This window comes from Embiotoca jacksoni, unplaced genomic scaffold (genome assembly GCF_022577435.1).
Source record: "Embiotoca jacksoni isolate LCO1_2020_lvr unplaced genomic scaffold, fEmbJac1.0.p SCAF_21, whole genome shotgun sequence".
In the NCBI taxonomy this organism is placed as follows: Eukaryota; Metazoa; Chordata; class Actinopteri; family Embiotocidae; genus Embiotoca; species Embiotoca jacksoni.
This window is the reverse complement of record NW_027185352.1, coordinates 8,052,279-8,076,184: the sequence shown is the minus strand read 5'-3', so window position 1 is coordinate 8,076,184 and position 23,906 is coordinate 8,052,279. Positions and strand designations below refer to the sequence as shown.

The following is a 23,906-nucleotide window of genomic DNA, read 5'->3' as shown; positions in this document are numbered from 1 at the left end:
CCGATGGGTCACTTCAGTGGTGTAAATGTGTGGAGTAGATTGTGGTGGAGGCAGATAACTGCAGGAACTCCGGGGAGGCTGGAATCAAGGTCATAGATACTAGTCATGGCTTTTATAGTGAAATGTTGGACTTTTATAGCTGCTTATCAAACCTCAGTACCTCTCAAGTTCAGATTACAATGTGCCTGTAGCAGCTTGATTATGTAAATGATCGAGTATTATTAGAGAACAGGATACATAATTCCACATTAAAAACATGTTGGGAAAACATTTGCCAAAAGTTAGCTTGGCTTTGCTGTGATTGTAGTCTGGAAACCCTGATCACATTAAGGTTTGCACGGTGTCGTAAGTGTGATGACATTGAAGTAGTTCCCACACTGGCACAACAGTGGGAGAGTTTTGGCGCACAACATACAGGAGGTGGTGGGCGATGCTTATTGGCTAAAAGCTGCTCCAATAGTTTCAGAGTTATTATTCTGAGGTCTATGTCCAGTAGGATGCAGCGACTGGCAACAACCCTCAATGGAGCGAGGCCAGATTCATATATTCATATGTAGACCCTGGTAATACCAGGCTAGTTAAAATAACCATTCAAGAAAAAGCATGAAAAATACAGGATTTTGTTGGACTGCGGTTTCCCCAGTGGAATGAAAGAGACTGTCGCTACACCCAAAAAGACAGTTCCTACTGTCCCAATGCAGTTGATCCCACAATGCAGCTTCCACCTAAACGTAAACTGAATCAATGTGATTGCCATTGATAAGGCTATTAACAAAATAAGGCTTGTTAGTCATGCGTTAATACATTCTAGAGGTGCTTTTTGATCCTGGGCTGATACCCAGACATTTTCCTGAGGCCCTAATGTTGGTAAACTGCAGCAACTTTGCCGGTTACGTTTAATTCTTATCTTTGCTAAACAGTCAAAAAGATAATCATCATCTAATCCCGCAGGCAGAAGCTCACATTCGCTCAAGCAGTGATTTCAATCTTGGAGCGCGCATTCGGCTACTTTTCTCGGTTGTCTGTGTGAATCTATCGTGATACACAACCTGAAACCAGGAAGTGTCTCTTTAGGCTTCCCCTTGAACGCATCCCGCCTCCTATGAATGCATGCAGCTGCTGCTGTGACACCGATTCAAAATGCAGAACCCTCCCTCCACCCCACCACCACCACCACCACCACCACCACCCCACCCAGGAGTCCATATGTGGAGGGCAGAGTGCACTTGTGTATGTTAGAGTTTGTGCCTGATGTTATTACATAGAATTCAAGTTCCAGTGAAGGCGTGTATGCGTGTGGGAGTGCAGCTCGTACATGCGAGGCTGCTGGATGTTTGTGTGTTCACGGTTAGCCCTTAACTGTGTCACAAGATGGTACGGTTGACGTTTCAGCCCGTGCATCAAAAGATGTTCCTCTTATTCTGTTGAAGAGGTACAGTCGTGTTATGAAGAAGATAACAAACCTGATGCAGTTTCTCACTTTCTACCACTAAACCATTGAATGCGCTGAGCTTTTTAGTTCATCATTGTTTTTTTCTCGTCGAGGAAAAGTACTCCTCGTAGTACGTTGTTCAGTCCCCTACTGTTGTAATACACATTTACATTTCATCATACGTGTCGTAGCGCTGCAGTTGTTAGTGTGCCCGCAGCCTCCTTTTCCTTTGCTCCCGTTGATACTGCTTGCTTGTTTTGCTGTGACTTATTAGTGTTTGCTCCTCTAAGAGCTCAGCCTCCCCCTCAGGAATCATTAAAGTTTCATCTTATCTCGTCCTATAGGCTCTAAACAATCTCTGGAAACAATCAGCACCGCCGGGATTCATCTGTGTTATTGGTAAAAGTATCTTTTGCTTGCTCAGGCAACAAAGATGATATAAAAGGAGAAAGTCTTATGGGTAATTCATGTTTTCATTAAAGAAAACAAAGGAGTAATGGTGTTCTTGTTTTAGTAATGTTGAGTCTGGAGGCCGGAAATATCCAATATGAGACAATTGAAGCTTCTGGTGGAACGAGCTGGATTCAGGCTTCATGTCAACAGCAGCACCGTTCTCCAGTAAATCCTGACCTGTGACCTCCCAGCTGAGAATCACAGCAAAAGTTATCAACAAACAGTTCTTTATTTATCCATGAAATCTAATTTCTTAGGACATATTCAAGGAAAATCCTGGCATGACAGCCTGTTATTATTAAATTCAGAGTGCCTTTGACACATTTCATTAACGTGACTATAAAAAAACAAAACAAAGGATAAATGGTTATCGACATTTTTTAAATACACAGCAGATCGCAGCGTCCGTCATCGAGGAGCGTCGGCCGACAGCAGCTACGCTGCAGGCTTGATGAAGAAGACTGCGACGCCAAAGTTACTTAAGAAAAGGAAATCCCCGCGCTTCTAACTTGCAATTTCTCTGTGTCTGACTCTCTGTCTGTCTGCCTTTGATGTGTACACACACACACACGCGCGCGCACACACACACACACACACACACACACACACACACACACACACACACACACACACAGACACGCACGCACACACACACACAGACAGACAGCATCATGTGCATCAGCATCGTTAGCTCCCGCCTCAGTCATGTGCTCTTGAATTAGCACACCACCACATCCTTTCACTGGCTCTGTCTCTGCATGCATACAGCATGTAAATGTATGTTTTTTTGTGGAGTGGAACAACATCTTAATGTATAACTTTCCATCTGTGCGTGGCTGGCTTCGTCATAATGTCACAACCTCAGCATCCTGTGTGCAATGCACACACACTGCATGCATCTGTAGATATATTTACAAATGCTGAAATACACACAGTACTGTTCACACGGTAGACGATATTGAACTAATCATCAATTGCTGCAGTATACAAACAAAAAAAAAATTCACATGGCAAGGCATTATATTACTTGTTTACATTTTGGTAACAATAGAATCATGTCAATGCTTTAATATCCTCTTTATTACATGTGTGCAGAGAAATTTAACTTTTAAAATAAAAAAAATAAAAATTTTGTCCAGAACCTGAATTGTTGTACTTATTCTGAATGTGTTTTGTTTTTACATCAACAGATCATTTCAACTTTCAATCCATGAAATATGTGTTAAAGGCGTCTGACAGTAGAAATCTAAAATCTCAGGAGGACTTTGAGCTTATTGCTTAACTTTTTTTCAATTCTGCCATCTAGTGGTGAAAAAAACATACTTTCATTTGCTTCACATATGACATAAATTTTATACAAGTTCATTTCATCATCCTAGTTTTGCATTTCCCTTTTTAGACAGAATAATTTCAACCTCGATGTCTGAATTTCTGGAAGATGACTGAACAGTGTGATGAAATTCTTTTCATCATTTTTCTTTTACCTGAACCAAAGTTTTTAAAAGTTGTATTTAAAATTCACTTTAAAAACAAATTTCTCTCGGCATTTAATCTAGGTCTGCATTGTGACATTAAACGAGTAAAACTGAGTTTGCGTCTGTTACATTAGAAGTGAGACGTCTTCATTAAAGAACATGAAAAGGGTTGGTCACATTCATTCGGTAACAAGCTTGTCCGGGTTTCCTTCTGCATCGACTCAGCTCGTTCTCGGTCTCTTGTTCTGTCCAGTTCCCAGGCAGAAGGTGACGTTAAGGAGGAGATTCTGCAACCCCCGGAGCCTCACCCCGTACCCCCCATCCTGACCCCGTCTCCCCCCTCGGCCTTCCCCACTGTCACCAACGTACGGCAGGACAACGACCGCTACCATCCTAAACCTGTCATCCACGTCCTGGCTACCGCACAGCAAAACGTGACACGGGTGAGCTGCCTAATACGCAAACAAATACCCAAAGAAAAAGTACTTGTATGTTTATAAATATATGCAAGCTATTGTGAACGTATATATTTCTCTTGACGGTACTGTGGTGCTTTTATGTTTCTGTACATGGAAAGTTTGACATGGATGCACAGTGCAGTATTCGGTGCGGTAAAACCTGTTGTAAATATTTCACCTTATGCTCGAGGCCTTTTATAGACGCTGTTATGCAGAGTGACCTGAAGAGCTGCTCTGTGTTCAAAATATATTCGAGAACTAGATGAGGTGATTCTTTCTTTAGCTGTCATAAGAGTTTTGTCCATTAAACATACACGGTGGAACATGTTCATCACAGTTTCTCGGTGCCCAAACAGTTCACATCTAAAAGGGATTGAGTCTTTTTACCCCGTAAGACCAAAAAAAAAAAGCAAATTCTCACATATTGAGATGCTTTAAAAAAACAATATTTTGCCTCTTGGCCCGAAATAGACTTAAATGATACGTTAAGTATCAGAGTAGTTGCTTAGGATTTTTCCAAAAATCTATTATTTAACTAATTGTTTCTGCCCTAAACTAAACCACAGCATTTTAAAGGATCTGTTCTGAATGTTTTTTAACCCACAAGAACTTCTGTTCTGCATGTCTCTTCTGTAAGAGGAGATATGATTATCTTCTTCCTCTTTTCTGTGCAGTTTTCCAAAGTCAAATATGATCAATGTTCATTTCACATAGACTGTTTTCACTGTTTATTTTATTGCTGAAAGGTATAAGGCCGTCACAAGTTCACGTGTTTTTGTGTCGGCAGCTGCTTGATCAGCGTTTCTTGAACTCTTAAACATTCTGCAACAATAAAGATGTCAAAGACTTCTGGTGGAATGTGGATGCTGCGCTTCTCGGAAAGAGGATCACATGTTCTCTTCTTCCATTTCAGAAAAAAGACGCGGACCAGCAGCAGAACCAATCAGAACCCAGTCTGAACAAGCAGACCAGCCCCTCAGAGCAAAAAGATCAAGATCTACTGAGCCGGAAACAGCAGACTCAGGTCTCCAATCTAGATCTCAACGACAACTACAACAACAAATTGTCTTCGACGTCGACAAAGTCAGAATCGGGCCAAAGCCAAACTCAGACCCCGTCGTCGCCCCTCTCCCCGGCCGTTGAATGTTCTGGTGCTCCTCGGATCGAGAGGAAGCTCAGCATCGAGATTAAAAAGGTGCCGTTGCAGGAAGGACCTCGTAGCTTTGACACGTCCTCCTCCGTGGGAGTAGCCGTCGGACTCGGCACCAGCTCGACTAACAACAGCGCATGCGCGCTGCAAAGAGGCCACGCCTTCAAAGCTCGCTCGGGTCAGTGCCTGCTGACGTCGAGCTCCTCGCTGTCAGAGGACTCGGGCACAGAGGGAGGAGCCGGCGGATGTGGGGAGAGCCGTGTGGACGGAGCTGTCCTCGCCAGACCGAACCACCTTCCCGTGAAGAGCGGAGAGAAGGGGGAGTCGCAGGGAGGGGACAGAGCGGACCTGAAGGCTGGCCACGCAGCGTGGACGCAGTCCTGCAACAGCCCGGACAAGCTGTTCCCCAAAACCTCCTCCTCCTCTTCCTCCTCAGACCGCGTCGCCCCATCCTCGTCCTCCTCCTCCCACCTCTCCTCCTCCTCCTCCTCCTCCTCCTCCACCCCCGTTAGGACTGCCCTGAGTTTCACCAACCCGCTGCACTCCGATAACTCGGACGAGGAGGGGAATGGAGAGATGTCCGGGGGAAAGGACGGCTATCGTACAAATGTATCCACGGCGACAGCCATGGTAACCACATCCCCTAACCATGGAGACCAACCGCCGGTCAGAAAGGTGTTGCCCATGTCGATTGCAGGCCACAACACGCCGTCACCTTCAACCCCAGCAAGTATGTCAGTCTAATTCCTTCGACTGTCTGGCTGCTTTTCTGACAGAATCAGTCACGAGGAACTTAAATGAACCCAGAAATGATCAGTGAAGCTGAAACATCTGAAGTTTAGTTCAGCTAATTTCTAAGTAGTTTAGACAGAATTGTCTCCCTTATAAAGGCACTGAGTAACTCTGACAACCTGTCTTTATCATCCACACTCACATAAGCTCAGGGAAACCACACGGGCGAGTCATTTTCTGGGTCAGTAGGGAGACGGAGGTCTCAGACAGACCACATGCTAAAGACACATTGTGTCGGTCAGCACACAAACACACACACACACACACACACACACACACACACACACACACACACACACACACACACACACACACACACACACAGAGTCTTATACTGTCCTTTCTGCTGGAGAGAGTCAGAGGGAGAAAAAAAAACAGGAGACATGGAAGAAAGGAAGAAGAAGAAGAAATAGCAGCAACGACACAGAGCCAGTGAGATAGTTTCCAGTGAGTCTCACATAAAGCATGACTGTTGACTAATCGGTCGGTTCGCCAGGAATGCTGCAAAAGTTAACAGTCCAGCATCTGTCAAAACAACTCCACTCTTCCTCCTTCAGCTTGTGTGTGTTTGTCTAAGTGAGCGAATTTGTGAATGGGAGCGAGAATCAAAAGAAATTGTATTTTTGTTTCCGTGCGTGTGTGTGTGCGTGTGTGTGTGTGTGTGTGTGTGTGTGTGTGTGTGTGTGTGTGTGTGTGTGTGTGTGTGTGTGTGTGAGCAGAGAGCTGCGTGTGCATGTTGGATGGCAAGGGATCAACACTGCATGATACTGATAAATGACACTTCTGTGCATGTTGGGTTGAACAGAGCAGCGTCTCACTGTTTGCTGTTTGTGCCTCCGGTTTGGCCTGACTGTCTTGATCTGCACCAACAAGATGTGGTTTTAATCTTCTGGGGGTGTGAGGACTGAGAATGCTCCTGCTCCTCGTTTCGATTTCAAAATCGCCAGATTCTGAAATCGGATTCTTGTTTTGATCGGAGCTGATTAGAAATGAAGTGGTTTGATTTGGATGTTGGAATCGTTGGAAGAATCAACTGCATTTTTAAATATTGGATTCGACTGTGAAGGAGCATTATTTGAGTCCGTTTGCTGTCAGTGCACTTACTTCATATATATATATAATTGCATTGTGTATGACAAACTTTAAGCTTCAAATATGTGAAGTTAGTTTTGTCTTTTTTTTTTTTTTACAATTATAAAAGACAGTTTTTAGAGCAATTTTTTACAGAATATATCTATATGGATATGAATAAAATTGATTAGAAACGGATTATCTCCAACAGTTTTATTGGTTTCAGTCACACACTTTAAATTTGTGCTTATTAAACCAGCCTCCTTTTTTGTGTGTCAACAAAAAGTTGTTCATTTGGAATCAGGCAGCTTTGGTCTTTCAGGAGAGACTTTAGTCTCGTCCGTCAAAGTTTTTCACTCACAACCAAAGATTTTTGTGACCGCCTAAAGAGGCTGTTTTCATAAGAAAGATTCTGTCTGAAATTGATTCCCAACAAAACTGCAAGGAATATTTTTTTTTTTTTTAAATACAGAGCGGCCTGTGTTAAAGCTGTTATAGTAGAATATGTTGTTTATTGTAGAGTTATGATGTCAAAGAAAGGGCAAAGTTACACAGCAAAGTTACACTGGCCTCGCTTTGGTTCTAAAAGTCAGAAGAGTTGAGGTTTACTGGCTGTTTTCTGAGTGCCTTAAAAACACACCAAGCTTTTTTTTTTTTTTTTTTTTCTTCGTTCTGAGCAGTACCTAAATGCATCTTATTTTTAATGTTAACATTCCTCTTTTAAGCTGACGAACCATGAGACAAAATTCGTTAATTCTTGTCAGAAAAGAGCTTCTATTAAATACCCAAACAAAAAAAAAAACAACGTCACGACTTCATATTCTGCATTATGCTCCTCTCACGTATTTCCAATATTTAAGTCCAAATGCAGAAACGTCCGCCTCGCGCGGTCCCGAGGCGGACTGTGTTGTGCGTTTTCGGTCTGCTTGGCTTTCTGGCACACTTCTGTGTTTGGGCTGCGGCGGCGCTTCAGATCCGAAAAAGCTTAACGGTTGCTGTTCGATCGGTTGCAAGAATCTACTTACTGCTTGTTGACGAGTTGCGCTGAGCAAACTGCTGCTTTGTGGTGAAGAGAAGGCTGGTGGCTGCTCGCTGTGCTGGCTGCGTTATTACCAAATGAAATGAAGCTCTCAAACCTCATTCAGTTACACTAGGCGCAGACGTTAGTGGTGTTCAAAGTGCGAAAAAAAAAAAGAGTACTGCGACATATAAATGAGACTCGAGTAGTACGAGTTATCGGGTTGGAATCAAATATGTAAAACAGTACAAATATACACACAGCAGGTGTTATCTTAAAATCTTAAAACATTAAAATAGAGATGGGAGAAAGCAATTACAACACACTGAGGGAAAAGCTATGATTTGCTGTCAATGTGATACTAAAGTATTGCCAGCAACTGACTGTTGTTTATTTATTATTTTAATAAAACTTCAGACTTGTCAACGTTGCTCTAATTATATGAAATTATATTGACTTAATTGGCTCATTCCCTTGTTTACAGTGACACCAACCTGCTGGATGACCTCATGTGTTCCTGCAAAGCAAGCATCTGACTCATGTTCACTAATGTTACACTAATCTAAACTATTTCATTTAAACGCAGCAAGAGAAGCAGATCGCTTTCAATGAGTAATAATCGACGCGTTGGACAAGAGAATTAAAAATGGGTTTGTGAAGAGGAGACGGGCATGGAGATAGAAAAATGATGCCGTAGAGTTCAGTTAAAATAAGACAAAACGATGGTTACAACCACCACAGCCAGCATTCATGACTTTAAATGAAAAGATAACACCTAAGTAATCGGCAGGCGGGAAAACTGGGGCGTTAACAGCAGCTGTAAGACAGGTGAGGAAAAAAAATACAATATAATAAAATAACAAGAAGATAAGAATATGACAATCAGCCAAAAAAGCAGTGAATAAACAAATGTACCTCTAGTGTAAAAATGTCTTTGTTAAAAAAAACAACAACAAAAAAAAACATCCATCATTAAAAACAACAAGCGTTAGCATCAGTGGATTGTGAAGAGCAGGAAATGAGGTTAATATTTTATAATAGTGACATTTAGAAACTCCCCAAAGGTAATATCTCAACCCTTCAGAGTGTCTTGAGTCCATTTTCAGCACGGATGATTGGGGAGCAAATGTAATTAAGGGGTCAGGCTTCAGTGAGAGTTCAACCAGGTCTCGGTAAGAAAGAGACAGCCAATCTCCCGGTCAGTAAGAGGGGCATTAGTACAGAAGGTCTCCCTGGATATTGGCCTTCCATTAAGAAGAGTCAGCTGCAAATGATTATTGTGAAACCCTATGAAGAAAGCACAGGAGATTAAAAGCTTTCAATTGGTCATTAGGGGTTTCTAAACAGGGCCGAGTTTGGGTGACGCAGTTTTATCCGCTCTCGGTCCGTGTTGAAGCGTATCGAACTCGCAACAAGATCATCTCCTCCTCATCGCACGTCTCCCTCGAGCTGCTGCCGCTGCAGCTCATCATGGAAGTTAATGATCCGTGGGTAATTTTCCAGAGTAACCCTCAGAAATATTAGATTACCCCTCGAGAGACGGAGATCGTCAAATCACGCTCGGTCTGGACAGGAGGAGGAAAACATCGGATGTTTTGAGTTGCAACGAGAAATTTAACCAGATTGTGCATTTATTCAGCAATGGGAAAAAAAAAAAAAAATTAAATAAAATAGAAACAAGAATTTGTCGGTTTATATCAATATTGTTTAAAGAGCGCGTGAAACTGGCAAATCAATCAATCAATCAATCAATCAATCAATCAATCACTTACCAATCACGTCCTTTGACGGCAGGTTACATGTCAGTCGTGATGCTAATAGAGGTGAACCGCTGGAATTAACTCCAGTAGAATAATAAGTTCCCAGTATTCAACATCTGGAAATCTATTTGTGTCTCTTACAAAAACCCTGTGATACTTTTTACAAAGATTAAACTACTTGGACTGTCTTTGGTCTTGTAAATGCTTCAGAGTCAGTGAAAAAGAAATTAAAAAAAAAAAAAGATGCACATAAAAATGCAGGATGCAGGTGGTCATACCAAGTTGCAAGAGAGCATCTTTTAAGATTCAAAGGGTAAAAATCCGACGCGGTATTGCGGAGCGCAGTATTAATTATAACTTATAATAATGTCTCGAACCGAACAGAAAGTCACAAAAACAGTTTATCTGTGTCAATATTTAACAGTTTAGAAAGGAGATAAAGTGCACAATAAACCTAATTACGACGGTAGATTATATATTCTTTCAAACGTCGGCACAAATTTGCATTAGAAAATGAACCATTAACATGTTGGAATGTAGTTGTGTGTTTGGTGGATATTTACGGTGTGTTGATTCAACACAAACAAAGCAACGATAATAATAAGAAAAAAAAAATACAACAAAATCATATTCAAGTAATAACACAAATAAAAAGGAAGAACTGTGTTCGAGACACTGAATTCTGACAAATGATTTCCTCTTGACCCTTTTTGTGTGTCTCTCTCTCTCTCTCTCTCTCTCTCTCTCTCTCTCTCTCTCTCTCTCTCTCTCTCTCTCTCTCTCTCTCTCTCTCTCTCTCTCTCTCTCTCTCTCTCTCTCTCTCTCTCCTCTCGGCCAGCCGTTAACTTTGCTTCTGACCTTTTTAACCCAGACTGCTGGGACAGCGACGACTCCCCTCCCCCCCTCCCCGAGAGAACCCCTGAGTCCTTCATACTGGCCACAGGTGCGTTTGCATTGGTCAAGATCCCCGGGTGTCGTTCCGGTGGTGGGTGGATCCAACCGGGTCCACGCCGTCGGTCGGTGTTTTTAAAGAGGTTGGATGGAGTCTTGGTATGAAAACGTAAAGATCCGAGCGGTCCGTCGCAGCTTCGTGTCTGCAGGTGTTGCAGCGGTTCTTTGACAGTCGGCGGTTTCTGATGCGAGCTGAAACGGAAGGAACGTGCTTTGCTGTTTCCTTTTTTTATTTATTTATTTCCTGCTTACCTGATACTTTCACAGTGTAAGAACAGGTAGGGCTCCGGTCTCTAAACGTCCTCGCTTCAAACACGCAGGTGGACGCGCGTGTTGCAGGTATGGAGGCCTCTCTTTCACAGGATGGACTTCTTCTTTTTTTTTTTTTTTTACTAACTCGACCGCCCTGTCTGTCCGCTGTTTTCATCGGCGTCTGATATGCGAAGGAGAAAGAGTTGCAAAATATTCAACCGCACTGGAGCGCAGGAGATGGAAAACCTTTGTGTTAAATGTGGATTTATTCCTTTCGAGAGAGGCTTTATTGGGTTTCCAACACTAGATGTCAGCATTGGTCATTTCAGCCACGCGGTGCAAAAAGTGTTTCTGTGAAGCTCATTGTTGAAATAAGGTCACTCGGTCATAGTTTAGGCGGGGGGGGGGTGACTTAAAGGTGAAAGGAGAGACGGTTTGAATAAATGACGCCGTAACGCATGTTCCACAGGCTTTAATGTCCCCTGTTAATCCGTGAGAGATCACAGAAGTCGCTCGTGTTCAGCGGGGCTCGTTTATGTTTCCCAGAATTATTCGTCGTTCTAAAGTGAACGCGAGGACTCGGTTCAAAGGCTGGAAGACTGAAGCGGTGCGCCGTGCGATCCGTAGAGGAGCAGGAGTGTGTGGGAATGTGTTTTGTATTTGTGCTTTTTAATGTGTGTGTGTGTGTGTGCGCGCGCGTCTGTCTCGGCGTGTTGTTGGTGCACCTCCGGCGTGAAACTCAACTCCCCCTCTTGCTCTCCCGTCAGACCCTCTGGAGTTGAAAACGTCGGCCTCGGCCGGGTGGAGCAGCTCACATAAAGGTACGGACACACAACGCACGAGTGCGCTCTGGTTCCCTCCTCCATTGTTTACCTCTGACCGCCTGTTTGTTTGTTTTTGTTTGTTTGTTTGTTTGTTTGTTTATTTATTTATTAAGGCTCCGCATCTGCCCGACCTCCGTGTCCCCCACCTTGTCCCCGTTTACGCGTTGACGGTAGCTAGTCGACAGAGCAGAGCAGGGAACCGACCCGCCGAGCGCTTTAGGAATTAGCCCGGTGGTTTTTAGAGAGGTGCCGTGGAAATGGGAGCTTTATCTGTGCGACGAGGGGTTGCGTGACAATGGCTACTGCCAATTTATCGCCTCGGTAGTTTTGGTGTGGGTGTGACAGCTTAATCAAAAGGGAACGAGTGTTTGACTCTCATTCTGTGGAGGTTTTTCTTTTTCTTTTTTCCTTTGGCTTTGTGTGATTATTACTCAGTGGGAGCGTTTAGAAAGAAGAAGATGGCTGCAGTTTCATTTAAGTTCCTGCTGAAGTCAGTTTTAAATGTCGCGATGCTCCGTCAAACTTTTCTTGGCAGAATCCCCCCCCCCCCCCCAGAGACTTTAACACTACACGTGTTCGACAGTATGTCAGCCAGCCGTCGAAATCTACGTTCACACATAAAAAAAAAGATTTCAAACGGGATCTAATTGACCGCAGCGTCAGTATTTTCAGTGCGAAGCAAACCAGAGCCGATAACAATTCAAATTTAAACAAATTTACAACCTCCCTCGAGAAAACAGTTTAAAAGTGTCTCGAGGTCTTCGCGCACCGGCGGCGAGACAAATAAACAACGCGCAAATCAAAGCCATTCATACCGACGCATCTGCGACAGTCGCAAGAAAGCCGAAACGGATTCGCCGCGGCTCATTCTCCAGAAAAAGAGAAGAAAAAAACCCGATGGATTCTAAACGGCAAAAACAAATCTTTAAAAATCAGGCCGGCTCGTTACCGGAGGAGGAAAAAAAAAACTGCAAATCTGTAATAAACGCGCGCGTCTTCACACGCTTCGGCTTTTAGCGTAACGTATCGTAGTGAGCTTCGGTGAGTCCGGATCCGGCAGTTCATCTCGAGAGGAGTCAAAGCTTGGACATATTTTCGGTTTAGGTCTGATGATGCCGGTGAGCCGACCAACAACGGACTAAGTTGCGGGGCTGTTCTGCAGCGTCTGACTGAATATTCACCGCAGCAGAAAGTCGGGATGTCGCGATACCTGAAAAGCACAATGTCTTTATTTGTGGTGCAAAAGCTAAAAAAAAAAAAAGAAAAAGTATTTCCACTTTTTCACTGCGCAATATTAAAACGGTGAAAGTACTCAAAGATGTACAGACGTGCGAATTAATCACACGAAATAAAACGCGTCCCCCCCCCCCCCCCCGGTGTGCAAAAGGCCGTAACGTCACCAAGATATTACAGGACACCTCACGAGCGCTCGCATCACTGTCACCCACCACACCGTCTCCACCTCGTTGACCCCCGCGTGTTTGTCTTCGTGCAGACGTGTCAGATTGTCTTCAGAAGACGTCTCCAGCTGACCCCGCACCTGCCGGCACCGCGGCGACAGACAGCAAGCCAGACTTGGGTGGGTAAGTCTGCCGTCTTTCCTCTTTTATCAAGGCGTTCTGACATCGCTCGCTTTCAGCTTTTCTATGACTGCGTGCTGTCGTCGGTCGGACCTCCGCCGGCCCGTTCCTCTGAAGGACGACAAATATTTTTTTGGGCCATTTCTGTGCAGAAAACTCGGCTGACAAACGTGGTTTCTATTAATACCGTCATTATTATTATTGTTATTTTTTTTTTTTTTAAATTTGTGGTATTGCTATTGCCGATTTGGGAAACTGGCTTTGGACTGCGTGCGCGCAAAACGTTTGATGGTTTTGAGACCAGGCCACAATGGAAACCACACTTTACTCTGGAGAATAAACTCCCGGATATATTTCATTCAGCTCAAAGCTGCAGTAAACCAAGCTCAGGACCTCTCTCCTTTCAGGGTTCGGTAACCGCTGCATTCAGCCCAAAGGTGCTCGAGAACCCCCCCAGGAGTGGACATGATGGAACAGTCCGTCTGCCCGCCCGCCAACGACGTCCTCCCCCGTCAGGAGATGGACTCGACCGAACTCACCTGGCTGGTCCAAAAAAACAACAACAACACGTTGATAGATGCTACACAGACAGACAGCACATTTTGACATAGAAACACCTGTGTAACTCTGTGCCAACACCCTCTTAAGACCGATCTACCCCTCCTCTTCCTCTCCCTTCTCCTCTTCCTCCCCACTCCTTCTTTTAACGTGCCACTGTGCAAAGCAGAACAATTACTGTTTCAGGAGATTTATTTTAGAACAATTTCCTCCTCAGCTTGCTGATGTTTGAGGGTTTGACTTCTCTTGATGCTGACTTGGCACCAGTCTGGTTATTTCCCTGTTAAAGGGTAATTCCTGTTTTTTTGTTTTTTTAATTTTCCCAGTTTGTGGTGACTTGAGAGTAGACGATTAAAAGGCCTCGTTTTTCTCCCCCGAGCTGAAAACACTTCATAGAAATCTGTCCCTTCTCGGGCTAAACGAAGAGGGATGCAGGAGCGACTAAACATAAAGTGTTTCAGGCCGAAAGAGGAGAAAGTAAGCTTTTTTTTTTTCTTTTTCTTTTTGTTCTAAATCAGGAATTATCTTTTAATCAGAAAAGCTACTGCGGGAGGCGGATTCCTGAGGTTTTACTAAACTCCCAGAGGTTGTCCGCTGCCTCCTACTGAATGAACAACAATCTTCAAAGCGAACTTAGATAATCTGTTACCCATGATGCAACCTTCGCTGTCGGGTGTGCACAGGTTGCCAGGGTGCTCTCTCTCTCTCTCTCTCTCTCCGTCTCTCTCTCTCTCGCCCTCTTTCGATTGTGCTGGTGCTACATTGCAAAGGATCAGCATAGAAACAGAAGCGCTCCAGCTGACTTGCCACCACTCACCTGTTTCTCACCTCTGTTTCCTGTGTTAGCTGAAGTAATACCAGCTCCAGTGTTTTATATTTCTATGCTCTTTTGCCAGAGTCCTAGGCGGACATAGTTTGGTCATTGCGGTGTTCAATAAATACGCTCGCCCACTTTCTTGCCGAGAGTCAGACGGGAAGTCATGAGCTTTTCCACGTTACGCTGCAGCGTGCTGTTAAAGGAGCAGTGTGTAGGATTTAGGGGGGGGGGAGGGATCTATTGGCAGAAATGGAAATATGATATTCATTATTGCGTCTTCACCACGTAGCGCTGCCAAGTTTCTACAATAGCCCAGGAGGGTCAGACCAAACACCGGCTCTTATCGGGAGACCTTATGTGCTTTTTGTGGCCACCGTAGATTCTCTTAGAGGCTTGGAAATGGAGGGTGAGGTGAGGTGAGGTGAGGTGAGGTGAGGTGAGGTGAGGTGAGGTGAGGTGAGGTGAGGTGAGGTGAGGGGTGTTCAGGTGGTTGCAACCTAACTGCAAGATGCCACTAAAGCCTACTCACTGCTCCTTTAAATTGCACAGCCGAGAGCAGGACCGAGACAGACGGTAATTGACGGTGAGGAGTCCTGGATACGTCCGCGAGTTGCAAGCAGCTTGACCAAAGAGAAGTGTTCCCCCTCGAATCAATTCATTGGAATAGTTTAAAAAAAAAAAAAAAGGGGCCGAAAATGTAAAACGAGTGCGAAAAATGAGCGCAAACATCATTTGTGTAGCAGAAAAGTGTGTCGTTTTGTTCTTATTTCACACAACAAGCTGTTTGAAAGGGCCCAGAGCCTCGTCGCTGACGATCTCCCAACTGCGGGCCCCAAAGTTTCTGCTCCTTCGCGGCCCGTAGTCGCATCACATCGGATTTAGAACGACATTGAACACACGAGCAAATGGCCAAACTCGTCAGCTCCGTGACTCTGGCTCTCACTGCTGGGACCATGAGCCTGCCTTAGTCCGCCTCAGAGAAGACAGCCAATGACAGTCCTCCTAAACTGGTCTTCTCCTTCGTTTCTCTCTCGTGTTTCATCTCTTGGTCTTTACCCACGACTCATATTTGCTGTTTTTATTTCCTTTTCTTCCGGTGTTATATTTTTTTTTTTTTTTTTTTGTCCTCTCGCCTTTCTGATCTCACTCCCCTCCTGCAGGCGAGGCCCTCAGATGAGCGACCATGGACGTTTATTTTATTATTTTTTTTTATTTTTTTACTTTAGTTGCCAGTTTGCGCACAACAAACCTCAGAGTTTCGGAGTATGAATGTTACACATCACCTGAAACGCTTGAAACCTCAAACTTCACAGATTGATATTAAACTTCCAGCCCCGCCTCCTCAAATCCAATTTGGTTTGGTTTCTCATCTGACGGCTTGTTGTTCTTTACCTGCTTCTGTACGTGTGAGACCAACATCCAATAAGACAACAGCAGCTAGGGACCCAGGACTACTGTTTTCTTCTCATTGTTAACTTCTCCTTCATTAGCTACCGTAACTATACAGTATATGCATCGTTTTATAAAGATAAAGATCTGTACAGGGCAGTTTAGGTATATAATATTTCAGATTTTTGTTTCTTTTGTTATCTCTTAAATGTTCCTATTAACAGAAGATGTAAGAAAGTCAGTGCATGATAATGATAATGATGATGATGATGATGATGATGATGATTCCTTCCCCTCCACATTGTTTTCCTTCAAACTGTAAATTATTCTGCTACCCTTTTGTTTTTTGCTTCTGGCAAATATTTCAGGGTTGTTTTTTATTTTTATTTTTTTATGTTGGAATCATACGCTAAACAGATTGAAAACACATTTGTTTGAATCGGTTGGCGGAGGAGACGCATCGGCTGCCAGCCGGCCCCCTTTCAGATAACTACAACGGGCTCTGAATGAGATTGTAATAATAATATTAATGATGATGATGATGATGATGATAATAATAATAATGGTCGTTTTTTTTGTAAATGGTATTTTAAAGTTATTTTTGTATACGCGGTTGTTTGTTGCGTCACAGGTCCACTGCCCCCCCCCACCCCCGTTCCCTCCCCTCCACCTCCCCCACCTCACGAATCCTCTCTTGTCTCTCCACCTTCTGCATTTTTACTCCTTTTTTTTTTTTTTTTTTTTTTTTTTTTTTTTTTTTTAACACTTTTTGAGCCGTGTTTTTCCCTTTTTTTTCCCTTCCTTATCTCTGTTTGAGATGGACGTCCTGCGCCGGTCACGGAGTAACTTTCTCTCCTCTTGCTTCCTTCCCTCCTTATTTTCCTTCTTTCATTGACCCCCTCCTCCTTTCAGCCTTTTTAAAAAAAAAGATTTCAACAGCCTGTCATTCTCCAACACGTCAATGTGCCAACAGATCGGTTCACTTTAGTTGAAGCACTTTGAACCTGCCGGTGGTTCAACAACAACAAAACACGCCCACAAAAGAGGAGACAAGTCCCCCTTTAACTTGATCTCATTAGTTTTGTTTCATTTGTCCTCTTCCTGCTCATCCACCCCATGTCCCTCTAACTCCCCCCCCCCTTCACCCTGCGCTCCCTGCCCCTCCCTCCTCAAAGTCACACTAGCCCCCATCTCAGAAAAGAGCCCACCTGTGCCTTTAAAGAGAGAGCCCCCTCCCCCTCTTACCCCCCCCTCCAACCCAACACTCCTCTCCCCCCCACCCCCCTTTTCCCCCCTGTCCACCAGTCATCATTAGTGGCATGAGCGTGAGCGATATGATTCGCTGCTGCTTGCTCATCCCCTCCTGTGGGACTCTCATTCAGCCACGCCCCCCGCCCCCCCCCCCCCCCCGCCCCCCACACATAAACACACACATGCACAACACACACACACACACACACACGCCCACACAATGTTTGTATGTTGCAGAAATCAATCAGTAAAAATGAACATTAAGTAAAGACGTGGCTATTTTTTTGTCTTTATTTGGATGTGATGTGTGTAAGTGTGTGTTTACATACAGGACGCATTCATTTATAATGTAGACAAATCAAATGGTTAATAAATCACTGACGTGTCTCTGAATCAACAAAAAACAAGCGAATTTCACCGCGTCTCCCACTGACCTACAATCGGATGGTGGCATCGTAACTGATTTCAAACTGGATTTCTGAACCTCTACTCAGTGTGAGTGTCATAAGTGTGTGTGTGTGTGTGTGTGTGTGTGTGGTTGTGTGTGTGTGTGTGTGTGTGTGTGTGGTTGTGGTTGTGTGTGTGTGTGTGTGTGGTTGTGTGTGTGTGGTTGTGTGTGTGTGTGTGTGTGGTTGTGTGTGTGGTTGTGCGTGTGGTTGTGTGTGCGCCAATAGGAAATCCTCTCTCGCACCTGGAGGATCTGCCGGGACGACCGCACGCATGCACACACACTAATATGACAAGTAATCACAGCAGGTGGTATAAACACACACACACACACACACACACACACTGGCTCGCAGTCTGACACGGAGAGGATTTCACATTTGTATTCCCCTCACACACACACACACACACACACACGCTGGCACAGCAGGACGACTCTCGTACGGTAATTATTTTCCGGCGCTCACATGTAGCAAATGCTCATTTTCAAATTAATTATACAAACGTGGTCAACGCAACCTCTCGTGCGTGACTACTACAGCCGAGGCTTGTTTTTGTTTGTTTTCTCGAACCCCGAACCTGCAGGTTTGGGGAACGTTTGAGATACAAATGATTTAAATTCAGTGACACATATTTCTGCCCATGTGCACCCTTTTAACTCCACAACTGGACCAAATGTAGATGTATAGCATAATAAAGCAGAACAATGTGAAATAAGCCTCTCACCACTGATTTTTTTTTTTTTCTCATTTCTTTACTTTATCATGCACCTTTTCTAACTTCCTCCCGTTTCTTTTACTCCTGCCTGATTATCTCTGCAGTTTTCTCACAATATGAATGTACAGTCTGTTCCTCTCTCTCTCTCTCTCTCTCTCTGAGTAAATTAAGCCAGGTTGCTTTCTTAACTGGGTCACCTCAGTTTTTCCCAATGAGCAGTTTAACATGTTACGTAATGGCTTATAAATATAGCCAGTCAGTGTTGAGTGTACGCGAGCAGCTTGCTGCACTGCCGTCTGAAGAAACTGTGTCAGCTCTATTTTAAAGCCTGTCATATGAAATGTGTTCAAGTAGATTCATTTTAGGGATATTAGATACATACGGTCGATGTAAGACTTAATCGACACGCACGCTTATCAGCTGTTTACTGCACACACACACACACACGTAGACATCAGTTTTCCACTTCTGACTTGCGTCATACAATAATCTTGACACATTTTTTTACGACCAGCTGTAACTTTACGATGCGCCTTGTGCAGCTGCTAATCATGTTTAGCGTTTGTGGTTTGGCTGTCACGCTGACAGGCGTTGTAGAAGGAACTCAAAGTGTAAACAGTGACACTGTGTTACAGTGAGTGTGAGTGAGAGAGACAGTGATAAGCTCATCTAGTTGTAAAGATTACACAAAAGAAAGCAAGATTATTCCTGGATAAACTGGGAAAATTTCCATTTCAGTAATCGCATGCACAACATCTATCAAAACACACACACACACACACACACTTTCCTCTACGTGATCTGTCAAATCAGTTGTGTCCCGTCTGCCAAATATTAGTTCACCCCCGTTGACTGTACACCCTGGAAGGAAAAAAAGCAGCAGGGCGGAGATGGACTAAAGTGAAGCACCTCCTGTGTCAGCGTGTTGGTTTAATGCAGCAGCAGTACGTCTTCAACAGCACTCTGCCTGCTCTTTTGTGCCAACAGCTGTCGAACCAAAGAGTAATGAGGTCAAGTGTCAAAATCAAGTCAGAGGAAGTGTGGGTGAGTATGACCTGAAACAAAGTCCTTTCAATAAAACACAATTGTCAATGCCATTTTGATTTATTATATGTGGACAAAATTCATTTTTTTTTTTTTTTATTTGTTCATAACTTGCTGTCTTTTATTGTATTATATATGCTATGGTTCATGCAGTCTTAAATATGGTTTTCAGCAAGTAATGGTGTGCCAACAGACAAGTTTTCATCTGATTGGTTGATTGGTACAAAATGTATAAGCCTCCAAAAATAAATATTCGATAGGTTATTCATCCCCAAAAGAAAAAATGGCAAAACTTATTTAGATTTTCCATATTATTCAGAAACACCACAAAACCAATGTTTGTTTTGCATCTTTCACTTTGAAACACATATTTAACTGCACATCAAACACGACCTTTAATGCAATTATGTTAATAATGAAATAATTGAAACATGAAATTACTCAAGTTATTTTGATTGTCAATTAATCACCACTGATCGAGCAACCCCCCCCCCCTCCTCTTCACACATATTTCATATCTCTATTGAATAAATATCTAAAAAAAAAACAAATCAAAATGATGATACCGGATTAGATAATGAGTGAATGAGTTATAATTTTTAAGCAGTACTGTAAACCACAACTGTTCAGGAAATTTAGGATGTTGAATAACAGTGGAAACCTTTAATTTGATGTGGCGGTCACTAGTTTTGCCTGAGTCCTCGTTTCCTTTACAATACGCAGTATATCAACAGAGATCATATGACCCGCCTCTTTTTTTTTTTTGTTCCCTCTTTACCTGTCAGTCACTTTAACTCCACCTCCTCTTTGCCTGCCTGTCAATCAAAGCCCGACTCCGCCCCCTTCGTACTGCTCGCACGTCGAGCAAAAAAAAAAAAAAACAAAAGCAGCAGCAGCGGCGCGCGGCCGTTGGGGAAGAGAGTAAATAGAGAGCGAAGCCTCAAGATGGCTGACTCGCAGGGCTCTGTTCACCTCTCCGGAGCTGCTGCTGCTGCTGCTCCTACTACTACTACTCCCGCCGTAGACTCCGCCAAATGCGCGCTCGGAAAACCGACCGAGGCGAAGGGAGCCCCCGACAACCGCTCCCAGTCTTCCCGGGATTTCAACCCGCCGCCGCCGCCGCCCAAGAAGGTCCGAGTCGAGGAGAGGAGCGTTAAAACCAAGAAACTCAGCAGGGAAGGAGGAGTGGGAGGCAGCGGCAGAGAGAAACTCCAGCAGCAGCAGCAGCAGAGTTACGGCAGCAGCGCGGGTCTGTGGGGCTCCAGCCCGGCGAAGACGGGCAGCGACGCCGGTCCGGTGCCGCCCGCCGCCGTTGGATCCCAACCGCCGATAAGCGCGCACAAAGTCTTCAAGCGGAGCGATTTCTTCCTCCACAAAGCGCCTCCTGCCTCCTCCTCCTCCTCCAAACCCAAGAAACCGAGCAAAGAGAAAGACCGGGAGAAGGGCAAAGGAGGCGGAGAAGAGAAGAAGAAACATAAACTGTTGTTGACCTCCGGGAGTAACGTTAGTAACAACAACAACAACAACAACGACAGAGTTCACAACATTTCTGCGGCGAAGAGAGAAAATGGAGAGGTCATGCTGCCACCCAAAGGTAGGCCATCACAAGGGGGTTTCTATGTTTATTTGGTGCAAATTCATAAAGTTTGGGTTATGTTGTTTTATAAGTAGGCTTTTTTATTTTTAATAGTTTGTATTCAGCCACTCGGGACACGAACATGCGTCCCGGAGCGCGCGGTTGTCCGCCTCCTAATTTGTCTGGGCAGTCCCGTTTTCGGACGAGCTAACTGTTTTCAAAATGCGCGACTTAATATTGTATAAAAAAAATTAAATAAAAACCGCTCGAGATTTACCCTAATCGATATTTGTCAGGGAAAAAAAAAAGAAAAGAAGTGTTTTCACGGAGTTTCGTGGCCGTAAAGACCGGTTCGGTCCACGTTTCACGGTCTCGGTCACCCGCTTGTGAACCCTCGAGCTCCACGAGAGCACCGACCCAGGCGGGAGTCGCGCGACCTGGCAGTTATATTGTAACCAGCTGCTCTCGTGCTGCTGCGGAATGGTTACGTAGTTGTTGTACGTCGTATTAAATAAATAAATAAACCCGTTTTTTTATCCACTTACGTTGAACTGTAATCTAATAGCTAGGATATTTCACAAACAGCAAATTTTTTTTTAAATTTTATTTTATTTATTTATTTTTTAAATTTCATATCGGCGTTGATAGCTGAGGTAAATTGTGATACTGTGGCACCTCAGGGTATGCTATTATTTTTTTTATTTTATTTTATTTTATTTCGAGCTGCGTGTGTATTAAACTACACGTTGCTGTCATAACAATATGACAGCCGCCCGCCATTATAGGGTAAGTGTTGTTTTGGTAGAGCACCACGCCCCCCTCTGTAACCCCAGGCTGTATGGGAAACGGACACGGAGCTCCGTGGCTTGTTGACACTGCATCATTTACGGTTGTGCATTAATTCTTTTTGTTTATTATTATTTATTTTTTTTAAATTATTATTATTGGTCTTAATTTTTCTAAAGAAATAGAAACATTGATGCAAACATTATACTGATGGAAATACAAGTCAGTTCGTACTGGCTGTAGATGGGGGGGGGAGCAGTTTAAAACAGCAAAGTATCACAATATTTTGTGTGAAAATATTGTATTGAACCCAGATGCCAAGCATCAATATTGTATTATATAAATAACAACAATAGTGACAGTGACTGTGTCTGCTTGACAGACCTGTTCTCCTGCAATAAAAAAAAAATGATTGCAGAGAAAAGAACAGACTGAAAACTTTATTTAATAAGGTAAACCAGATTTTGACAAAATTATTCTTTGGACACATAATTAGCAGTTAAAAAGAAAATAAAGGTAGTAAACCACAATATATTGAAATATCTGCTATCGCAAAATGTTTAAAGTCACAATAATATCAGTGTCACCCAAGAATTGTGATGATATTGTATCGTGATTCACACTCCCAGTAACGGCCCATATTCATCTCATGGGGACACCAACTCACTTCATTTATTCCAGTATTGCAAGAATGTCTCATTCCTGAAATTTTGTGAGTGGTTTATTCTCTCCGTAGTCGTAATATCTACTCGGTCAGTTTCTGTTGGAGGTTCGGTGTGTGACCGTTTTTGTGTTACAGCTCTCTTGCTGGCTGCTAATAATATCTTTTTTTTTTTTTTTTTTTTTTTTTTTTTTTTTAATAGATACTCGTCTCAAATTGGAAAGTGAGCTGCAATATTGTCCAAATAGATTGTAGGGGAGGAAATCCTATCTCCAAAAAGGTTTTGTATCACCCCGTGTTACTGGGGAGTTCCAGAATATCTGGAAATAATCTGCCCGCTGGCCTCCACAGTTCCTCCGACAGAGACTCCTTCCCATGTCAGCTGTCTGTACAGTTTAAATTGGAGTTATGAAATATCTAATCACAATCTAGCAGCAGAATTCTGTTTAAAAGCTCGAACTGGTAGAAGTAGATCGAACAGAGGACATTTCTCTGAGACCGGATTCTTTCTCCCATTTTAATTATTATTTGTTGAATGTTAACGGACTGCGTAACCGAGTATAATATTGAGACAAGTTTCCTCTTATACTTTTTTCCTTACATTTCAATAAGTACGTAAATTTAATTTGGCGTTGCAGTTCTCCTCGTAATCAAAATCAGCCCTGGTTTGTAAATGCCTGAAAATATCCAAATTTACTCGGCCGTACGTACCCTTGGTTTTCTGAAAGCTCTCCAGAACACTCTTTGACGAAGATGATGATGCCAATTCTATAGCGATGAGTAAATCTTCTGTCAATCATACCTGGCTCGAAGTGCGGATCAAAAGCGACCGCTCTCGGCTGTCTGCATTGTAGTGATGAATTACGTTCCTGAAACCGGATTCTCGGAGGAACTTTAATCTATTGATTTCAACTATTACTATGCTGCTCATACAAAGTGTTACTGCCCAATAGAGATTGCAACGGTATATGTAAAAAAAAATTTACGCTTTGATGTAATCTTTGAGTTACATCATCATGCAAACAGCCTTAAATGTGCTGACTTATAGCAGTCTGTGAAACACGGTACTGATCTACTGCCCTTTCTCTTTAGACAGTTGTAGAGTTTTTAATTGATGCAGAAAGTCTGGTATTCATTCAACCACTCCACCATTAGTTGTGTAACAACTGAAACCTTCGCATATTACACAGTCCCATTATTTTATTAGTTCCAGAGGAGCAATCATTATATTCTATTGATTTTATTGGATCCTAATGCTGAAGCCACTAATTTCTGTTTAATGATTTTCTCATTCGTGGGCTGTGTGTGTGTGTGTGTGTGTGTGTGTGTGTGTGAGGGTTATTTATATTTTTTTTTTCTTCGTCTTGTTTTTTTTCAGCGTTTTATCATTGTCAATAAGGCTGCAACTAACAATTATTTTCATTATCAAGTAATCGATTTGCTG

At 43.3% G+C, this 23,906-nt stretch overlaps 2 protein-coding genes across 9 annotated transcripts in view; both read left to right on the top strand.

Annotated features, from left to right (window-relative positions):
- ptpn12 (protein tyrosine phosphatase non-receptor type 12) overlaps positions 1 to 17,500 on the top strand; it is a 48,344-nt gene extending 30,844 nt beyond the window's left edge. The window contains exons 14-20 of one of the 7 annotated variants that reach the window (XM_069156724.1): positions 3,614 to 3,803; positions 4,732 to 5,698; positions 10,481 to 10,552; positions 11,580 to 11,633; positions 13,132 to 13,215; positions 13,624 to 15,032; positions 15,068 to 17,500. In XM_069156724.1, the coding sequence (XP_069012825.1) occupies positions 3,614 to 3,803; positions 4,732 to 5,698; positions 10,481 to 10,552; positions 11,580 to 11,633; positions 13,132 to 13,215; positions 13,624 to 13,685 (1,429 nt within the window). In that variant the 3' untranslated portion in view covers positions 13,686 to 15,032; positions 15,068 to 17,500. Of the gene's footprint in view, positions 1 to 3,613; positions 3,804 to 4,731; positions 5,699 to 8,333; positions 10,368 to 10,480; positions 10,553 to 11,579; positions 11,634 to 11,749; positions 13,220 to 13,623; positions 15,033 to 15,067 lie in introns of those variants that run through there. The other 6 variants (XM_069156725.1, XM_069156727.1, XM_069156726.1 and 3 more) reach the window with 6 other exon arrangements.
- A 2,826-nt stretch (positions 17,501 to 20,326) lies between these two features.
- Positions 20,327 to 23,906, top strand: part of LOC138202578 (lysine-specific demethylase RSBN1L-like) — a 31,618-nt gene continuing 28,038 nt past the window's right edge. Inside the window, exon 1 of one of the 2 annotated variants that reach the window (XM_069156723.1) lies at positions 20,327 to 21,033. In XM_069156723.1, the coding sequence (XP_069012824.1) occupies positions 20,385 to 21,033 (649 nt within the window). In that variant the 5' untranslated portion in view covers positions 20,327 to 20,384. The remainder of the gene's footprint in view (positions 21,034 to 23,906) is intronic. The other variant, XM_069156722.1, reaches the window with a different exon arrangement.